The following is a 21200-nucleotide window of genomic DNA, read 5'->3' on the forward strand; positions in this document are numbered from 1 at the left end:
TGTAGATAATAACCATTAACATTTAATTAAAACATCCATTTAATTCAGATCAACTTTCCTGACTATCTACCTGTAGATGAACCTACAGACAGTGTGCAGAACCATGGAGAGAAAGGGTAAACAGGACAGCCCCATTCTCACGGTGCTATAGCACAGGTCATATAGTGAATATGAGATATGCATAAAAATCCTTAATGGAAGTTCTTCTTTGAGGAACACACAGTGAGCATGAGGAACTTAATGCCATAGTAATATTACTGAGGCCAGAAGTTTATCATATTTGAGAGGATTAAGTATCCATAATGAGAATGTCCACAGTTACACTACACAAAATAAAGAGATTATAAGGTTTCAGAATAGACACATTACTTACTGAGGGGATTAGGGAGATGTGTTCCCTATTGACAGACAGATCAATGATTTCATCTTCCTCTGACACATTTAGTACTGATTACAGCACCTGATAGGATTTTTGACTACATGAAAAATTGGTTTAGCAGAAGCATTCCCAATTTGAAAATCTTAATTTATACATGTAATGTTCCCTAAAAGAAATGGGGAAAAGAAGAATGAACTTCAAGTGAAGCGTAAGTTGCACCTAATTTGAGCCTGTTACATCGTTAGACCAGGATTAAGAAGCCTTAGAAAAACAAAGTGGTTAGGGCTGGTTCACTTTTCCAAGCTTTTAATCCTTCCTGTACTTTTTTCATACCTCCTTTTCCAGTGGCAAATATGTCCTCTCTGTATTTTCCTAGGCTGAGATGGAGGCAGTTGGAGATGGTCTGTCTAGCATTTTTGCTGGTGCAAAAAACTTTTGCAGGTGCAAAAAGTTCAGGTTGATTTAGACAACCTGTTTCATGAGTCCTGACAATATTAAAGACTGCGAAGAGATACGGGAATTTTGCTCTTGACTTGCGTGGTGGTTTTTTTTTTTTTTTTCATATTTAAAACTTGTTTTCTGATCATTTGGTCCTCGTACAGTTACTGGGAAGTGCTTGGCTTTGATTTAAAACATACTGCATGATGACTTCCAGATCCATCAGTGGTGTTGTCCTTGCTCAGCAGTATTCTTTTCTTTACTCATAAAACACTCCCCCAAGTAGATATATGCAAACTGCACGATCCTCATTTGATGGGAGGTGCTGCTGGCATTATAATTGGCTTTCTAATTTCCTCTTGTCTTTACTTTTGTATTTGAGTACTGAGGTATAAAAGAATCAGAGACCTTTCTCAATGGACTCTGAATGATACTAACCCTCACTGAGGATGTGAGTTCGTCACAGAGTACTGTGCTAGGACATACTTACCAAAAAAAAATCTCACTCTTTGTTTTCTTGTTAGGAGCCAGGTCTGTGCTACAAACTTCTGGTAACACAGCAGTGTCTGTCAGGGAAGTGACGGGATGTGGCATCTATCCCATGTTCTTGTGCTGGTGAAAGCCAGTGGTGTGCATGTGGCTATACGGACTGACAAAGCTCAATTTTGGCTAAAATACTTTGGACTTGGTCTAAGGTTAGAAGTGTTACTGGCATAGGTGCATGATAAAAGCAAACAAAACCAACACAACACACACTCTTAATGGATATTGCTGTACCTGTACAAGCATTAGTGCAAACTCAATTACATAAATAAGAAGGTCTCTTGCTGGCATCATTTGTTTCATTCAGTGAATCAATATAAGCTGTATCAGCTTAAACATTTATTTACCAAAGAGGTTTACCCATGTAGCTGTACTAGCAGATCCTTTTAAGTTTAGACAAGCCCTTATTTTGCTTGAGGGGCAGGAGGTGGCAGATGAGAAGGAGAATTAGAGTTTTGGCAGGCCTGGCTGTGAAATCCTGCTGAGATGGCTGAGAATTTGTCTGTCACAATTTTCTGCAGGAGTTCACTGAGCTCAGCAAGGGCAGCAAAATGCAAGGCACCTCTTTCATAGCTGCCACAGTTCACCATCCAGCATGGTAGTGAAAACATTGATTTACATCTCCAACCTCACAGGCAAGCTGTTGACACGGTCATGTGGGACAGGTGCAAGTCCTGAGATGCGTTACTATCAGTATTCAGCTGACCACAGGATGGGAGGAAGACAATCCTCAAAGTAGAACTGGTTTAAAGCAGTAATGGGTTTTAACTTATGTGTCAGGTACAGCCCCTGCTCTTAAATATTTGCTGGGGTGGAGACAGAGACAGATGTTTGTGTGGGGAGGTGAGAAACATACACATGGGTCAAGTTCATCTGCACATTGGTCCAGTTCTCAGCCTAAGGCACAGGAGATCTGGACTCTCTTCACAGCTCCGTTGCAGGCTTTCTCGGAGACAGAGGACAAGTCATTTGTAATGGGACTAAGGTAAAATGGGTCCCACTTTACTATGTATATATTTAAAACAGTCATCCAGGACATGATAAAAGTCAAAGTAAGGAAAGCAGCATTTTGGAGGGATAGTCCTTCTCACCTATTTTAAATGTATTTTAGGAGGGAAGCAGCCTGCTTCTCTGTTGCAAGTGAAGGGGGCTGGGGGTGACCAGTTAGTTCAGATATAAGTCTTAAGAGTCAGTTGTTGGCATTACAGCAAATGCATTGTGCAGTTTAAATGTGTGAAGGTTGTGAAGCACTTAGTTCTGTGCAAATGAATGCATCTTGGACCCCCTTATGGCAAGGGGGTTGGAACTAGATGATCTTTAAGGTCCTTTCCAACCCAGGCCATTCTATGATGGGACCATAACAGCATAATGTTAGTAGCTATCTTTATATCCTTTTGTTAAGTCCTGTGTAATTACAACTGTGGTAGTTGCATTAGCAGAAAACTATGAAAGTAATTCTAGGATGGGAAAAGATACACGACATGTATTTTCATAAATATTAAAAGGTCTGATACCAAAACAGCAACTAAACAGTTTGTATACTTCGCTGTGGCTCCTTTATCACTCATTTCTGTCACTCCCTGGAGTATGCTAGCACTGAGATGTCTTTCGGCAGAACAGGAAACTCTTCAGGTTAGCTGATATTCCAGGTGTGTGTATAATTCCCCAAACTGCTGACAGCTCACCTTCCAATTAGTGGTAATGGCAAGGATTTTACTGGTGTTTCCTTTTTACCACAGCTCTGCTGGGGAAAGTAGTTGTTGTCATTGAGAATGGCTCATGGTCATGTGGAGAACACAGCAGAGCCGGCCAGGAGTGTTTTGGCAGGTGGCAGCCAGGAAGACAAGTTCATCTGAGTTTAATTAGATGTGTTAAAGTCTTGGAGAAGTGTGGAGATATAGCAAGTTTGTTAATAAATGCTTTTAACAGCAGGACTGGGTTTGCATCTGCTCGAAACCAGAGTTTTCAACAGGCCTTGTTAAATACATGTGGTGCTTTTCCACATGAATATGAAACCTGGGCCACTTCTGGTGGGTGTAGCTTTCTAGTGTGAAACTGTTTAAAACAGCTCAGCAGTGGTGCCAGTGGGTCACAAGAGCTTCTGAGATCTGAAGAGATCATCTGAAGTTTTTTGAGCCCCCCAAGTTAATATTGCTACTATCTTCAGTAGTAATATAAGCTACCCCTTTTCTACTACTTCATGCTAACCATGATTTTTTTTTTCTTTGTTGTTGTGCATCATGAAAGGCCCAGAACTGGAGATCAGGGTTAGCTGTGTGAAAAGCTGGGTGCTAACCTCATTGCTGTACTTCCCATACAATGTCTGTTCAGGAGAGGCAGCTGGCCATCTCCCAGGACTTAACATCCCAAGAAACAGAATTTCCCAAAGAAACAAAATACTGTCTCAGGATTACCTGCTTGGATCAAAAAGGGGTTAAAAAAAAATATCTAAATATATTTTGCTCTCACAGAGTTTTTTTCAGAGTAACCCTAGCCATTTTCCTGGTATGTTGCTTTCTTGCTCTAAAGCCCAAAGCGGACTCCTCCTTAAAATGCACCGATCCAGTCCTGTGCAAAGTAGAAGCGTTTCTACCTTTGTGATGTCACTCATGAAATAATGTCTTACTCAGTAGGCATGTAGATTAAGTTAATGTCTCAGCATGCAATTGCCTGCTTAGTCTTAAAACAGAGAGAGAGAGAAAAAGGAGTACATAGGCTCTCTGCCTGAATGCATATTTACTTGTGTGAGTATACAGAGTCGCATACAGTTTTTAAGCTGAGGAAAGTGCTTTCTGTTCTCTACCAGCCAAATTCCTGCTACTCTTTCAACCTTGTTTGATTAAAATAGCCTTTAACCTTTGCTTGAATACCTGTTTCTTAAAACAACCTATAATTCATCCCTGCGACAAGATTAGGAGAACTCAGGGTGTGACACAATTGACATGTAGCTGCCTGGAAACCTTGGGGGAAGGAGAAAGGAGGGAAGAGGACTAAAATGCCATGAGTGCAAAGACAGAATCTGCAGGGCCAAAGTCTCTTTACAGGGCTGGTTGTAGAGCCGACACCAGTGATTTTCCAGTGTATTGCTTATACTGAGACAATTCTGGCTTTCCCACTTGTGTCAGCTCGAACTGGGAGATCCACTGAATTTTCAGGCTTTTCTTCCTTTCCATGAGAGAAGTGGGGGAGGGCTTGGAGAGACCTTGTCATCCTCTCTGCCTCCTGCTGTAAATTCACTTGGACTGAAGGATAAACCCTGAATATATACCCAGTTTGTTCCTCCCCCCCCAGCCAATGTAAATCCGTCTTTGCTTGTACCCCCTGTCTCTAGGTGTGCTTGCCAGAGATTAACAGCATTTGCTCTTGAAATTGTTTTTATTTTCCTCTTCCCCATACCTCAAAGAGTTACAGTGGCTTACTTGTGGTATATCACTTTAACGCAAAATTAAAGTGCAGCATTTTAAGTGGTCCCTTTCGGAAGGACTGTGAGTAGCAAATGTCTCTGCCCTCAGCGTGGACTGCCAGTGCAGGGAGGTCAAAAAGAGTCAGTGATTTCTGTTTATTCACATTCTCACTCATTTCTGCTGTGGTTTGATTTGTTTGGGTTTTGTTTTTTGTTTTTTTCCTCACAGTGTTTATCCCCAGGTTTCCTTTCGGGATGTTCTCTGCCCTGTGTGGGCGATGAGTTAGCACGGCACAATGCGTGGCTGCGCAATGTCGCTTTGTCTGTGTCAAGGCCAGCAGTGGCAAAATGGCGGCAGGTGTGTCAGAGCCAGCACCTTTCACTGGTGTCAGCAGCTGGCGAACAGAGTCCCTGGCCTCACCTGCTCCCATCCACCTTGCTACCACTTGTACCTCTGGCCGAACAGGCCCTTGGGACAGCCAGGGATCTGCAAAGGCTGCAAAGGGAAAAGAAAAGGTAGGGTGGAATCATTCTTTGTGTTGGGAGCTAGGGTTGTGGCCCTTAGCGTGGCCACAGTGAAAAAAAAAAGAGTGCTTTCAGTCTTTCAGTTAACCCAGATCAGTCAAGCTGCATCTGTCCTCCACCAAAGCACCACATTTCCCCTCCCCATGTAGCTGGTCAGCCCCTGTTGTGTTCAGCACAAACACAAGCAGGGCCTAAGTACAGAGCTGTGCTTTCCTAAGTTACTGTTGTGATCTGTTTTTATTTCTTTTACAGCAGCATGTAGTGACTCTGGTTTGCATGCACACAAATATTAAGAAATCATTCTTCCCTTAAGTCACCTGCAATTTAAATAAACAAGGCAAGCAATCTGAAATAGGTGACTGGAAGTCAGAGTGGAGCAAGGAAAAGCAGATCAGACCAGTATATTGCATAAAAGATGGGGCAGAGCTGAGATCTGATAACTGCCTCTCTGGGGCTTTTGCCTCATGGTCATCCTTCCTCCTTCCATTTCCCTTTCCTCTGAACTGAAGATTAATTGTGCATTGAAATTGTAACAAGAATTCACAGAGTTAAGAATCTGTTGAACGGAAGGGAAAAAATCCTCAAGGAAATGAACAGTCCAGGAGCATTGTCTGTTCCCTAGATGTAAATGACTAGGAACTTCCCAGCCAGGGAATGTGTTTTCCCTTTCTCTGCTCTGCAGTTTGCATTATCCTTAGCTAAGCATATTTTAGCACTTGTCTCCAAGTCAATGTTTTCACGCCAGGAATTCTGACCCTGCTGAAATCTGTCACAGGGTGGAGATTCCATTTTACCCTTTGCATTTTAATGTCTGATCTCCACGTGTAAAATACCTGCCTGTTCTGCAATTAGCAGATAGATTAGGCAACCTTTGTAGCCTTCCTGCACCCTGTTCTGCTTGTGCTTTTCCACATGTGCAACAGAGATCACTTGTGAGAGAAGTGAATTCAACAGAAAATGCTTTCTGAAATGTATTGCGCAATGTAAGGATAGGAGATAGAGCGTGAAACAAAGTTTACTGCAGCAAAAGAGATCTTTTTCTTAGGAAAAGCTTTCTAGATGTTGCGAGCACTGGAGAGTTGGGGAATCGCTGTGACAAGAAGTTTTTAAGCAAGTCTGTTGGTTGGGCTGTAGGCTGAGGGATAAACTGGAGGTTTCTTGAGGTGTTTTATCCAGCCTAATTTTCTTAAATCATTAATAGTTCTTTCAAAATAATACTTCTCATCTGTCCTGGAGGTGAAGAAAGATTGCTGGGTGTTTGGTCTTCCTCCACAGAACTCCCATCAGTAGAACTTGGAGGGTGGTGGGCAAAGTGATGAAGCTAAGCCAGCCTGTTCAGAAGGAGTTTTTTTTTTCCTTTTCATTCAGTGCAGGAAGTACATTCTCAGTGATACTCCAAAGTCCAGGCATAGCTGAAGCTTACCTCTGAGCTTGTTAGTGATTGGCTTGGCTGGATTCAAACCAGCTGTTTCCAGTGTTAGAAAGAAAACTACCAGGAGGAGGCAGAAGCCATGAATTCAGAAGGTGGTGGAGAGCTGTGTACTGTTGTTGACTGCTCCTTCAGATAGCTTCCTTCTTCCCAGCATGTTTATGACACTAATACCAGTAATTAAAAGGACTTTCTAACCCCTCCATGTATACGATTGGTAGTGGTGAATGAACTTCATGTCTACTACCCCTTCTGTTTTCTCAGTGCCTCTTGGCCTTTTCATGTCTCTCCTGCATTGCGTAAGTGCCTCCTAGCAAATTTTGTCTGTATCTCAGACAGAGGCAAGTGTGTCTGGCCTTGAGAAATAATCATAAATTTTATTCTGTCAGGAAAAGAGGCTGGGACAATCCAGTTGAGATTTGAACCTATAGTTCAAGGTGTTCTAGGGATTTCATATCACTTAACCCATCCCCTCCAGGCATCACTTGTGTCTGACATGTAAATCAGACTGGAGGAAGAAGTGGAACGGATTGCTGGAGCTCCAGAGGAGGGTTATGAGGCAAACCTGTGTCTTTAAAGAGAGGGCCTTCCAATAAATCTTATCTGCAGAGAAATACACCAGCCTCTACATAAGTAGTTAATGTTACTGCTTCAGTGTAGGCTTATAAAACAGCTTTATCACCTCTATGACGATAATGATTAACGAGCTGATTTACAAGGGTGGGGTCACAAAGCCATATGGCAAATTTAGCTTGTCTCACAGTGGCAGCGAGATCTGAGTGTTACAGTGTTTTCACCACTTTACTTGGAATATTTAACCCTGGTGGAAGCACTCTGTAAGCAGCACAGTAGCAGCAGATGCTCCTCTAGAAGAATAATAACCAGGGCTTCCTCCTATGCTTCTTGTACATGAGAAAACTACAGGTCCAGTTCTAAGAGTTCAGGAGAGTTGGGGGGCATTTCTACTTCCCTTTTCAGTGTTTTCTCCCTGACCACTTAGCCACAGTGAAGTGACTGTTCCTTGACAGGCTGTGACACATTGGCTGTTCCTTGTGTCCAAGCTCACAGAATATTACAGAATCTTATAGATGTGTGGTTTCCCTTCTTTCTCAAACACTGTGGAAATCCTTTGTTAAAATATCCTGTACTTGTTGATTCTCCATTAACTTAGATATTAACAAAAGTTTTTGTTTCGTTTTGTTTTTGTTTTTGTTTTTTTTGTTGTTTTGTTTTTGTTTGTTTTTAACAATGTACAATTTTAATTTCGTTATCATATGTTGGAAACTACTTAGACTAAAAAATTTAAACAGTTACTTTAATACTGGAACTCTTGGTGTGGTCTAACAAACCCTAACACTTTTCAGAATTTGGACTTCTTGGGCCTTTGCAGTGTTACATACCAAGCACAACAGAGTACCTGAAAGCTCAGCAAGCTATATCCCCTCTATCACCTGTCTTGACAATCTTTATGTAGGTGATTGAAGATTCCTATGATCTCTGTGCTATGTAAGCATTTACTGCATTTTTTTAAAAGTATTTGGTAGATAAATGCACAGACAGGGTAGGAGGTTTGATGACCCTTGCAGAAATGCACAATATACAGACTCCTGCAGGGATGGAGGTCTTCCTCCTTACCTGTTACTTCTTAGCTAGCATAGCTGAAAGGTGCCCTGCCCTCAAAGCAAACACACACTTCCCTGAGAAATGTCTGAAAACTACTGTTTTTTTCTCTCCTGTCCGGAAAGTTTATCACGTGACTGATAGATTTCAGTGACGATTTATGCGGTGATGATGCAAGAGTTGGGTATTTCTGTGGTCCTAGACTAGTAAGTGGGCAGAAGGCTATGGAGGCATTACTTGAAGCGATAGTGGCTTAGAGATGACTTATTTTTCTGTAAGTTCTTTTTCTTTCTTCTCTCCCCTCCCTGCCTTTAGTTCCCCTTAAAGCTTTCTTATATTACCTCTTTGGGAATAAAACAGCCTGAGTTTGGAGGGGAATTCCATCCTTATTTCATCTAATCCATGTTTGATTGCTTTCCTGTGACACCCAGTCAGAGGCTGCTATTACGTCTTCTCTAATTTGAATAACTGTCACTCATGGAGTAGAAGAAACTCTTACAAATAATTTTGCAATAGACCTTTTTGGATGTATTTTTTATCTTGTTCTGTTTTCCAAAGTTCAAAAACTAAGTTTAGTTTGCCATCTTTCTGAGTTAGAAGGACTCTAAACACAGAAGAGATCTGCCACCGTACCGTGGCCATCCACTTTTCCAGTTTGTTTTTTAACTATGAAAGCATTCATATATTGCAACATTGTGCTTTCTACATAGCTCTGCTGTGGGATTAGTTTGTGCAACCCTCCTTCATGCTGGTAAGTGTGTTCTCATATGAGGGAAGACACAGTGACTTGACTTCTCTCTGCTGTGTGTAATGAGCTTTTCTTTTGGCTCCCCTCTACTGTACTGCAGGGCAGCAGGAGAGTTAAGGACAAAGCTAGGGTTTGGGGAGCAGGGGCCTTCAGAGATAGATTTCTACTGGTGCTGTGCTCCACCTGGAGAGCTTGGATGAGAGATGTGTTCAGGACAGAGCTGTAGCTCAGCATGTACTGGGGGTGAGGCAACTGCCTCTGCTCTTGTGCAAGGCAGGCTCATGTGCGCAGAAATGTGTTGTGAAGGTGGGGGACAGGGATCCCGGTGAGAGTCACCTGGGCAACACTTGCTACTCCTGAAAGTTGTCCCATTTACTCCTGGAAGATTGTCCCATTTAAGGTGAGAGTAAGTGGCAGTTGGTGTAAAAAGCAGTGCTCATTTGCTGGTTTAAATTGTAAGTGCTTTGAGGGCAGGGCCCGTCTTTTATGTACACGTGGGTGTGTATTTTCATACAATTCGTATCACGTGAGACAGTCGGGAGCTGCAATGTGCAAAGCCACGGTGATAGCTTAGAGGTTTTTTCCAGATCCACAGAGGTGGACAGTAACTCTGATCTGAATACTGGCACTCTTCAGAGAGACAACCTGCTTTGGACCTCCAAACAGAAGTAGTCTGCACCCATTGTCACCAAGCAGCAGACCAAGAAATATGACAGTTGCAGCAGTGGTAAGCTAACTGTATGAGCATGGCCCCGTGTCCAGAATCATTCTGGGATGGGTTCCTTGGCCAGTTTAGGGAGGGAAAGCTGCATTGTACCCTTCATTGGTTGATTGACCAGGATGCCATCATCCTCTTTCAACCTTAATTTTGGACAATGAAACAGTTGCTTGCACTATAAAGAATTAGGATTAGAAAATATACCGTGTTCTTCATGTGTGCTGCAGCATCTGTAGGTGGAAGAGAATCTGAACTCAGATTATCAGAATTACAGAATTTTAATTTGGTTTAAGCTTGATGCTCTTTTTTTTTTTTTTTTCTTTTATAGATGGGAATTTACTTTTAAGCCTTCACAGGTTCATCTTGAGGCTGCACTATGATACAAGGATAAGTCAGTGGTGAAATTTTTAGTTTCCATTCTTTTAGTGTACTCTAAGAGACTTACCCACTGCTGAACCTGCCAGCTAGGCCTGCCAGTGACTCGTGTTGCATTAAGAGTTTTCAGGTCTCAGCTTCCACCTGAGAACTGAGTTGAGTTACAGGTAGCCACCTGTGTTTTCACCCCAGTGACTCAATTTATCTGAATGTGCACGAGAGCTGGACAACTGAATGTTACCTATCTCCTGCAGGTCCACAGGTCTGATTTGAGATTTGTTTGGCATGTGGCATTTAAAACATTGCTTGTTTCCTTGGATTTAGAAGGGTTTTCTCTGTGCTCTGCTTATGGAACAAGTAGGTTGAAATTTCAGCTTCTTCTGTAAACTGAAATGTTCAGGTTAAAGCTTAGGAGTGACCCAACACTGAGAACAGATATGCACTATAAGGAGGCTATGGAATCTGTCACTGAAAGATGTTGATAACAGATTTAACTGTAAAATATAACATAGACGTTGATGGATGTGCCAAGACAGCCTTCTGAGGGTTTTTTCCTTTTGATTTTCCTGATACCTAGCTAGTTGTAAGACATTTTTATTCTTTAATCACTTGTGTTTCCTTGAAACTCAAGACCTGATTCTAGCATCAACTGAGAGAACATCATGGAACTCTGTCATTGTGATTCTGGGATGTCTTAACTGACTGACATCCGGCTGTCATGAGTGTTTAGTCACAGGGTAAGCTTTGACACTGTAGGTTATGTCCCAAGCTCCCATTCCCAGAGCCATAAAATAATCACCGTGGAAGTGTTACCACGAAATTCCTTTTGTGTGCAGCAAGCAGAAGTATCCCCTTTTGCTTGCTGGGGTAAATGGCGATGAGGATTTTACTCTTATTAGGTAGAAACACGAATGAGAGACAGCTGCAAGGAAAGTTGTTTCCTGTGCACAGCCTTGAGGTCTCTGATGAAGTAAAATGACATAAAATTTGCAGATGCTAAAAATAGTGATAACATCAGTTTGATGTTGCATTTCGTCTTCCTCCTATAATACAGTAAAATGGCCTGTAATTCACATTGCAAAATTGGCATGCATAGTTCTTTGAAGATACAATCTTCATTGTATGTCTGCAGTGGCCAGAGTTGCAAGTCAACCCACTACAGTGCTATGGTGAGCCATACAAATAAATAAATAGGGATGAATAACACCATCTCCTTGTGGGCTATCAATCTGTCTTGGTTAGTTTGCGAGCTCTTCAGCACAGGAAATCTTTTGTGCCTTGTACAGACTTAAATTCACCCCTGGTGCTTAAGATGGTAATAGATTATGTTAATTTTGTGCATCACATTGTATAAAATGTGTTTTTAATTCAGAGACTTAACTCTTAAGTCCATGCTGACAGTGACAATAGTACAAATTTACAGAATTTGTTTGCATCTGTGTCTTCAGCCTGGCATTTTAACGGAGCTTTTGCAGCCTGTCAGAGGTGGTTGCTATAGCATGAAAGTGCTATGGAAAATATGTATGTATCATGATTTACTTGTTATCATTGTATGCATATTTCATCCATTACTGCTAAATGTGTTGTAGCAGTGTCATGAGCTGGGTGACTACACTGTTTCTTTCCTCCTGTCTCCTGAATACCATCAACTTTTGTATCTTTCCCCTACTCCCAGATTGTTTGGTTTTCAGACCCTCTGTAGCCCTGAAGTCTGCAAGCAAAAAAATTTCTTCCTTTTCAATGAAAAACAAAACCCCGCCAAGGGGAGCTAAACTAGTGTCTGGCCATCTGGCAGAAGGTTAGAAATATCACTACCTTGAACTGTGGCTTCATTTGCAGCAGCCTCTTTGCACTGTTTATATTCTGCTTGAAGGGGATCTTCCTATACCAGGATGTAATAGGAACGTCATTTTTCCTCTAACATGAGCAGATGTCCTATCTGCAGTACTAGCAATAACACTGCCGCTTCCTGTTGTTGCAGATGCTGTTAGCAGGCTAGAGCTGAAAGCAGAGGAGGCCCATTTCAGCCCATGCCATTCAGTGCCATCAAGATCAATGCTACCTATGCATTTACTACCTATCCTTTTTTCTCTTCTTTAACAGTGGGTATCTCAGCTAGTGGACAGGACGTTGCCCTAGAACACAAGTTTATTTCCTTTCTTCTTTACACAGGGAAGGACTGAAACCTTGGTCGTTCTTTGCCTTGACCTTTGCTTTCTCCAGATTGGTTTACACTAAAGCCATTTACAAGTGGGATATGGAGGGAAGGGGTGCCTGAACTGAATCTGGCACACATTTAAGTGTAAATCTCCCCACTCTTAGGTTTCAGGGCACAGCCCTGTATAAGTCTTCAAACAGCAATTACTACATTCTTTTTCCTTTTTTATGGGAGGTCACTATCAAATCTCATGACACATTTCTATCACTAATCTGGCAGGCTGCCATTCAGACCACAGGAAGTCCAGGAGAGAATATACACTTGGGGCCTTATTCCATCTTCATTATTCCATACCCCAGCAGAATTCCTTAAAGTCTCTGAAAGTTCAATCTGAATAGAAAGTATTTTGCCTGAATAGCACCCCTTATTGAGACATTGTCACTGAATCACAAATTTAGATGAGTGTTGTGGCTGGCAGTTTAATCTATACTACATGGCAGTTTTTTCACACCAACACAGGCAGTGCTAATCACTTCTAATGGTCTATCAGGGTTGTCTGGCAGTGAGAGACTTCTTGATTTGAGAGCTGGACACTGAAGGAAAAAAAACAGTTCCTATTCAAGAGTTTTTCTAAGAATTTATTCACTTTGGCAATGAGGGAAATAATGTATTTTAATGTTTTTTAATGGGAAATGCATTATTACTAAAGCAGGTAAGGGAGGATTCTGTTCATGAAAAATATGCAAAAAAATAAAACATCCTCTGCTTTGTAGGAAAAAGAACAAAGACAAAACTGATTTGTGCATAAAAATTTGCAAGAAATGAAAACTGTAAGTGCAAGGCAGTATCCGTGGTTGTTAGTTTAAATGATAATACAGATGCCCTGAACTCTTTTCCTGTTTGCTCTTCTGTGCCTCAATATATGAATGTATTGTTTTACTTTAAATGAACGCCAATCTTGTGTGTCACTAGGGATTTATAGAAATTGTAACTTTTTTTTTTCTCCACATTTTGATCGTTATCAGTTCAATGGCCACTATTATCACTTGTGATTTCATGGAGCTATAACTGTTGGGAGGTTAAATTCCTGTTATTTTAACCAGCTGTGCATAGCTGCATATCAGTATTTATATTTTTTCAGTCTTGCAGGGAGTAGTGGTAATTTTTTATGGATTCATTCCATGTCATTTTCTCATTTCAGGTTATTGAAGGAAAGTTGGCTCCTTTCTTGGGGAAGGTGATCAAGTTTGCCACTTCTCATGTGTATAGCTGCAGTCTTTGTAGTCAAAAGGGTTTCATCTGTGAGATTTGCAACAATGGAGAAATCCTTTATCCCTTTGAGGACATTTCTACAAGCAGGTACTGTAATAAAATTAACATTTGATTCATTTAATGTCTTGCTGGATTCCCAGCCTCATGACCTCTTATTATTTAAATAACTGCAGACTGGATTTGACTAATACATATTCCTGGGCAGCTACACAAGATTCCTGGCCCAGGGTGGCCACCATGAGCAGGCTTGGAAGTAAACCAGAGGAGCTACTTCCCAGAGTAGTTGTAAGTCTCAAAACAGCTGCTTAAAGTGGGAAAAGTACCTAGGAGAATCTCATTATGTGATTTATTCAAAGTTTTTCTGAGTTTGCAAAGTGTCCTAAAACGCCAGACAGATTTTCTGGAGTGATCACAGTCATCTTTTCAGTCTCTGATGTCACTTGACCCTTGATGTACTGGGACTGTACATTGCAAAGCAATAACCATCTATTCTGAATTTTTTTCCCTATGGAATGCTATGGGTAATTCTCCATTTTCTCTGTGCATACTCCTCTGCATATGTATGCAAGTTTGGTGTTTTTTTTTCTTCTTTTAATAACTGATATTCTCACATGGCTATGTAATAAATATATGACCAGCCCTGAGTTAAACCCAAGAACACTTATTTCTTATTATATGGAGTTCTGGGTGCCAAATCAGGGATAGGAGTTGCATGGAAAACCTAAAAGCAAAATGCAGAAAACCAGAATAGACTTGGCAACACAGCAGTGTTAATACACTTTCACATAAATGTCTTGAATTTTAAATAAAGGGGATTTTTTTTTTTAAACTCAACAGACAGACAGTGTATCTGACAGCACAGCATTCCTCCATAGATAAATACTTTTTGGCTGTTTCAAGTATAGTCATTTTAATTTGTTCACCAAAAAAATCCACTGAAAGGAAAACAATTGAAGAGCCACCTTTAGAAACAACCAGCAACAGCCTGTTAAAAGAGCTTCGTTAAGAATCCGATTCCCCTGTGTGTACAAAGATGTTAAATTACAAGTAACCAAGAACTCCACTTTGGGGTTTTTCAGCCTAACTGGGCTTTCAGTGACTGTTTTGCACATTCTTTCTCCAGATTCTTATTCTAGAAAGTGCATTGACAAAGCAGAGGACATAAGCTAAACAAGGTGTGCAGCTGAGGTCTATAAACAGTTTTCAAGAAAGAATGTATGTAGGGTGTGTGGTGAGGTGGGCTGAGTTAAAAAGATGACACGAAGCCTAAGATGGCTATTGAGATTGTATAAAAGGCAATTGAAGATCTTCCCAAAACACTGATGAGCAAATGTAAGAGCATTTGGGAAGACAAATTTACCTGAAGGTCTGTGTGTTTGATTTGCCTGGGGGAATTGTGTTCACAAGAACATTGTTGGATGTATATTGTTCCCTTACCCTTCAGCTGAGATCAGACATACCTTGCAATTACAGAGTTTAAAAGCTTCTGGAATCAAATAGTATTTGTCGGTAGTTCAGTGAAAGCCAAAAGAAGGTGCTCTAGCTCCTGTTTTTGTGTGAGTTAGAAGCCAGAAAGGACTTTTGTTCATGTTTCACAAACGTGAAGTTGTGGTTGATGTCATGCCAAAGATAGTGGTCTTTGTTAGCAATTTTAATGAAAACACAATCAGCAGGAATAGTTCTCCAATATTTCTCTTTCTTATTTTGTCAGAGGTCATTATGCTTGCTCCTTTTGTACTCCTTATCACTAATTGTAGCTTTTGTCACCAGCATTTTCCATTTCCCTTTCTTGATAGTTTTCTCATCTCATTACTTCTCGTGTGGGCACATGCACCTGTGAAGCTAACCAGATTATTCCAGTTCCATATTTTTACTCTTTTCCATTTTCATGCTGGAGACTAGTCGTGCCAATAGGGGAACTTGTGTGTTTTACTGAGCAACTCCCATCAGCTGCAAAACTCTGAGGGAAAAGGCCAGGTAGAGGTTTTTGACATTTGTTGCTATCAAATACAGATCAGAGGGATTCTGCACTAGGTATTCTGACCACTACAATGACAGGTAAAAGGTGAGGAGGCTGCTTAGACATAGGCACGTGTACAGAGTAACCTGTAGCAGATGGAACGGCAAACGACAAAAGGTTTATATGAAGTCTTGCAATTATACCTGAAATTTCTGATGACATGTGTCCAGCTTTGCTATTAGTTAAGTATCATACCAAGCTCTGGATAAACAGTTAGCTCCAAGTTGTGATTTAGTTGTACTGTTCTGAGTCCCAAGCGTGCAGTGAGAATTGACTACAACTCCATTTCTCCATCTTGGTTTTCTGAAACTGATGTCTACAACATAGGACTCCCATTTTATACTTGGGGCCGCCTAGACATTGAAGTACCCTGACTGTAGCTGCTGAGTTAAGAAAGAAGAGCAGCTGAGCTCTGAAAACTGCTTCCTGTCTGTCCTTGTTCTCACATTCTCTTTCACTTTTGAGCATGCTATTAATTCTACCAGCAAACTGGGCTCTTAGGTTGAGAATATTTGAAAGTGGGTGCATGGCAGCTTTTGCAAATGTCACCTCTCTGTTGAATGTTTGAAAAGTGAAGTCTGTTTGGGCTGTGTGTGTGTGTCTGTGTTGAGCTGGCACTTGTTTTTCTGGCTACCTCCCTGACCTTTCTTGCTCTTTGGAGAGAAGAGTGACATCTGTCAGAGAGGCCGTTACAATTCCAGGGTGGTTCTCAGCTGGCTGTTACCTTTCCATCCTTGCGGTCTCTTAGGTCAGCTTTGAGAGATCGTTTCTCTCTGAAATCTTCCCAGCAGCTTCCAGAGCAGTCTTCAGTAGGAATTTATGAAGGATGGGTGGTCTTCAGATATATCTATGTGAGAGAAAACGGGGGCCCCTCTTGAAGGCTGGAGTTTCTCTTTGGTCAGGTTATTTGCTTAAGAGTCATTTTCGTCAGTCCTTGAGCAAACAGAGTGAATACCTGGGTTATGTGCTCCTCAGGGTTTGAATACACATATATTACATACCCTTCTCTCACTAATCAGCGTGACACATTCCTTTGTTGGCAAACGGTTCCAAAACAAACACAATCAGTTCACTTAATTAGCGGGTCTGTGGGCTGTGCTTGGCAGACTCTTTACATCCTGCTCAACAATACAGCGCAACAGTTTGCTGCCTTGAATGTAAGGGTGGGCTCACAAAGTCATAAGCTTTCTAATGATATTTCCTTTCTGTGGCTTTTCTTGGGAGGTGGTTATTCTGCACAGAGCTTAATGAAAGCCATGATTCAGTAGTTAAACATTTTTTTTAATTGGCTCATCCTTTTGGATGCCTCTTCCAATTTGATTTCTCTGTCCCCCATTTTCCTTCCTTATATCTTTCTTTCACGTATTTATATGAGTTCATCTAAATTTCACAAATTCTGCATCTTTTCGAAGGTCTTTAAATCATGAAGACTCTTTTTAAAGCCTACTGAGTTAATTACACATTTCAGGGAGCAAATTGCCTGCTAATGTAAACTCTCACAGCTCTGCTTTTACTGGAGCTCTGGCAACTTAAACAACCTGCACATCAACCTCCTGTTCAATTTCTTGAACTAAATTTGCCTCAGGCTTAAATTTACCAAATAAACATATAAAATTATCCTATTATATTGCTAATTTTATTTTTACAAGTGCTGTGAAATGAGCTTAAATATCTCTGGTTATAAACTGGCTTGTTAGAGCTATCCTTGCCTGCTTATTAGCAGCCAGGCACTGCCCCTTCAGTTGTTCTGCCATTGCTTGTTCTTCATTAACATGGTGAAAAGTTTGCTTTTTTCTCCCAAAATAAAAAATAATAGCAGAAGTGAAAAAAGAGAAAGAAATTCTGTGTAGTGATACAGTCATCCATGATATATGATCCCATTTGTTTTACGATTTAGAACAATTTCTAACAAGTTTTACATCTTAAGGAATACTGGGAAAAATACCATTGGAGAGAGAATGGAATTATTCATTAAAACAATTTTGTTTAATTAGATAAGTAATTATAGTTAATGTTAAGATTATTGCATGCTACCCAGTTAATAATGTCTTGATCTTGCCCAAGTGTTGGTATCTGAGTACCTACTCTCACAGATAATTTGTTGTGTTTCTCTGGTAAAGTTTACATGCTTGGTTAAGACCTGGAGAGTTGATCCCTTGCCTTTTATGTTGTTACTGTAGTTGTGTGTGAACCAAGGAGAGTAGTTCTTTTGTGTTTGTATTCATTTATCAAGGCTAAACTCTTTTCACTTTGTGAAGTTAATTTGTTCTGCAGATCAGTTAAGACATGTAGACCTTTAAAGATACAAACCAGAAGACCCACGTTTAAAATAGACATGCCACAGAACAGGCTTGACTATATCAAGCAGCTTGGATGCCTCTATAATCTTTGGCCACCATCCTGATAAGACCTATGAATGCACTTAACTTTACACATAGCAAGAAGTTTTACTAAGGGCTCTGAGGCTGTGCTTAGCTTTATGCACATGTCAAAGTCTTCGCAAAATTACAGCTCTCTGTGTTATAGATGGTGTGTCACTGGACAAAAACAGCTCAGAGCATTTGGGAGAATGTTAAAGATAGATACTAGGTGGAGACACTGAAATACATAGCATAGAGCATTTCCAGAAAATACCTTGGCAGAAGTGAAAGGCATCACTCAAAGTACATCATTTTCCCTATCACTTTGATTGGTTTGTTTTGTGTTAGACAGCCCTTCCCCACATCCAGCTGCCCCGAGCTGTGCAAGTATTTCAGAACTTAATTTTTGAAAGAGCCAAGTTTATCGGATTTTGATAGTTTAAAAAGCTCATTTGAAGCACCCTGGAGGGATCTGCTCAGCACTTTCTTTAAAGAAATGTAGACACCTAAGTAGAAGCTAACTTCTCTTGATGATCTAATTTCACCCGAATCTGTCAAAACTGGTCAAAATTTTCTGGACCAAATCTGATTTTTGTCTGCGCAGGTCATTGCAGTAATTTCATCTAGAACACATAAAAAGAACGAGAATATACTAGCTTTTCATCAGTCATTGTATTTTGGAACTGGATTACCTTTAGAGATCATTTTTACCTGCCTCATATCAGATTGGTGTTGATTAGAAGGTTCTATATAAAGGTACATACTTATTTCAAGCTGGAAGGTCTCTTCAGTGCTGCCTCATTCACTTTCCCCTTGGCTGAACATGGCAGCCATCTCACTTCCAGTTTCTATTTTATGGCTTCCCTCCTGTGCCTTCTTCCTCACTCTAGATATCCCACTTGTTTGTCAAGACCTTTTAGTTTCCCACTACTACTTTCTCATGCAAAATCCCTTTTTAAGATGGACCTTCACCATCTCACAAGTACAGTTCCTCATACACTAGATATCAGCTTTGTAAATGTCCCTGAAAGCCAACACAACTCTTAAGTGGTCAGAAATTCTAAGATTATCTTAAGAATCTTGTTAGTTATGCACTTTAGTTTTTAAACATTAAGTTCCTTTTTTTTTTCCTTCAAGGGTCCAGGCAGGCACATCTTCAGCATTACACCAGACCTATGAAATCTAAGTGCATTTGCCTTCCTCTTATTAGCAGCAAAAGTTCTAACTTAATCACAGGATTCCAAGACTCGAGACTTACAGAAAAATGCAAAATAGAAGAGTCATATAATAAAATTACAATCTTTGAGGGCAATATGTTATTACTGTTAATAGTATTGCCTGACTCTGCTTTTAGGCTTTCAACCACCACTTTGTGAATACAATGCACTAATAATAGAAGAAGTAGAGAGGTTCCAGATCATGGCATGGCATCTGGCAGAGGCAGAGGGTATATAGGGCTGAGCAATGTAAACACTTAAATTGCTGTGGCATCTCAGCCCCTTTAGTGTTTTGCAAATAGTGCATGTGTAGGGCTTTTCTCCTTTCCAAGGTGACTTGACTCCACTGGCTAAAGTGTAATCACAGCTTCAGATTAAATGTCTGATTTTACTGTTCCTTTACAGATTTCTAGTGAATTGCTGTGTACAGGCCACATTGTTTGGTTTAGGATCTTTGAACTTAGACTACTCACGAAGTGTGGTGCTGAGGTGGACAGTCAGTCCTTAATTCTCCTGCTAGCCACAAGTCTGGAAATATACATAGATAAGTAGTATAAATCCCTGCAGCCACAGCTGAGGACAAGCTGAGGACACACTTCCCTCCTTAATCGGGAGTGACAGAGCTCTGCAGAGAGGTGTCTGAGACCTGCAGGATCTCTTTGCTCCTGCTTGACCCCACTGCTGCGCTTCATTGCAGTAAGCCTGTGCATACAACTATCATGGGAGGATAGCAGGTGGTTAAATCAAACTGTTCTTGTTCAGACCTGGCCTGTAGCAAATTGTTCTGTGAGCACCCAATACGACGGCCTGCTTGGGATTTTCTCTTCTGTCTGTGATTTCCTTGGGTCTGGTAAAGAAGTTGGCACTGAGGCTCCCCACACTACCAGTGGAGCACTGGTGCTTTTCTGTCCCCTCCAGTGAGCTGTCTGCTTTTTTTAATTTATAGGGCTTTAATATTTCTGACTATCTTGAACATCAGTTGGATGTATTTGACATCCAAGGTGATGTCCTTGGTAGTGTGTGCTGGTCTGACAGCATGGGAAAACCCAGGGTGAGCCCTGGGCAGCCGAGCCAGACAGGGACTCATTCATTCACTCTCCCCCCTGTTTGGGGCACTCCATCAGGGGCTGAGTCTGACCCATGCTGGGTATAAGGGAGCATCGACACTGGTCTTAGAGTTTTCATGCAGGGACACTGGGTAGCATGTCCTTCAGCCATCCCAGCATGGCATTACTAGAGCAGCAGCAGCACTTTTGGGCACAGACACTGTGTCAGGCTGTGGTCAGGGATGTTTGTGTAGCTGTTATATGCGTGATGTCCTTGTTGAGCCCTGTCCATGCAGGCTGGTGATCACTGTACACCCCTTGCTAGCTGCTGCCTGTAACCAGCACTGGCTCCCACAACACACAAACTGAGCTGATGGTTGGCAGTTACAGTTGTTGATGCTCTTTCTGTGTGCTCCTGAACCAGCCCAGGACCCAGCCATTCCTTTATAAATGAGGAGCACCTTCAAGCTCTGTTAGCATGCCAAGAGTAACCCTCTGACAAGGAGGTATTTAGAAAAGAAGACTATGATTATGCTTTGAATCACATTTCTACTTGTGCCAGCTCCCTGAGCACTGAATTAATTGTTTAGAGTGAATTTCCAGACATGTAGCGATTTCAGGGACTGGGTAGACTGTAAGTGTGTCATAAAAGGAATTATCCTAGCAAGCTCCTTGTAGGGACAAATCAATGCCATATCAGTGCCAACTTTCTTCCATTCATTTACTACATCAGTGTCCGGCCCTAGGCAGGCTCCTTGCGTTGGTTCCTAGGCAACTGTAATAATATTGCTGCACGCATGTGTCAGGCATTGATTGCCTTTGAGGCTTTTTTTGTGTTGTAAGTGAACACAAGCCAGTCCGTTTTCTTTTTTCTTTGTGTTCTGCTAAAGTCTCTCATAGTTTTGAAGGGCACATCTGTGATACTCACAGCTGAGTAATTCAGAAATAC

General features: G+C 41.2%; 1 protein-coding gene across 3 annotated transcripts in view; it reads left to right on the forward strand.

Moving 5' to 3' along the window:
- Positions 1-21200, forward strand: part of PLEKHM3 (pleckstrin homology domain containing M3) — a 101562-nt gene that overhangs the window by 66998 nt on the left and 13364 nt on the right. For all 3 annotated transcript variants that reach the window (XM_032190604.1, XM_032190605.1, XM_032190603.1), the window contains one exon: positions 13538-13695. In XM_032190604.1, the coding sequence (XP_032046495.1) occupies positions 13538-13695 (158 nt within the window). The remainder of the gene's footprint in view (positions 1-13537; positions 13696-21200) is intronic.

Source organism: Aythya fuligula, chromosome 6, assembly GCF_009819795.1.
Source record: "Aythya fuligula isolate bAytFul2 chromosome 6, bAytFul2.pri, whole genome shotgun sequence".
Lineage (NCBI taxonomy): Eukaryota > Metazoa > Chordata > Aves > Anseriformes > Anatidae > Aythya > Aythya fuligula.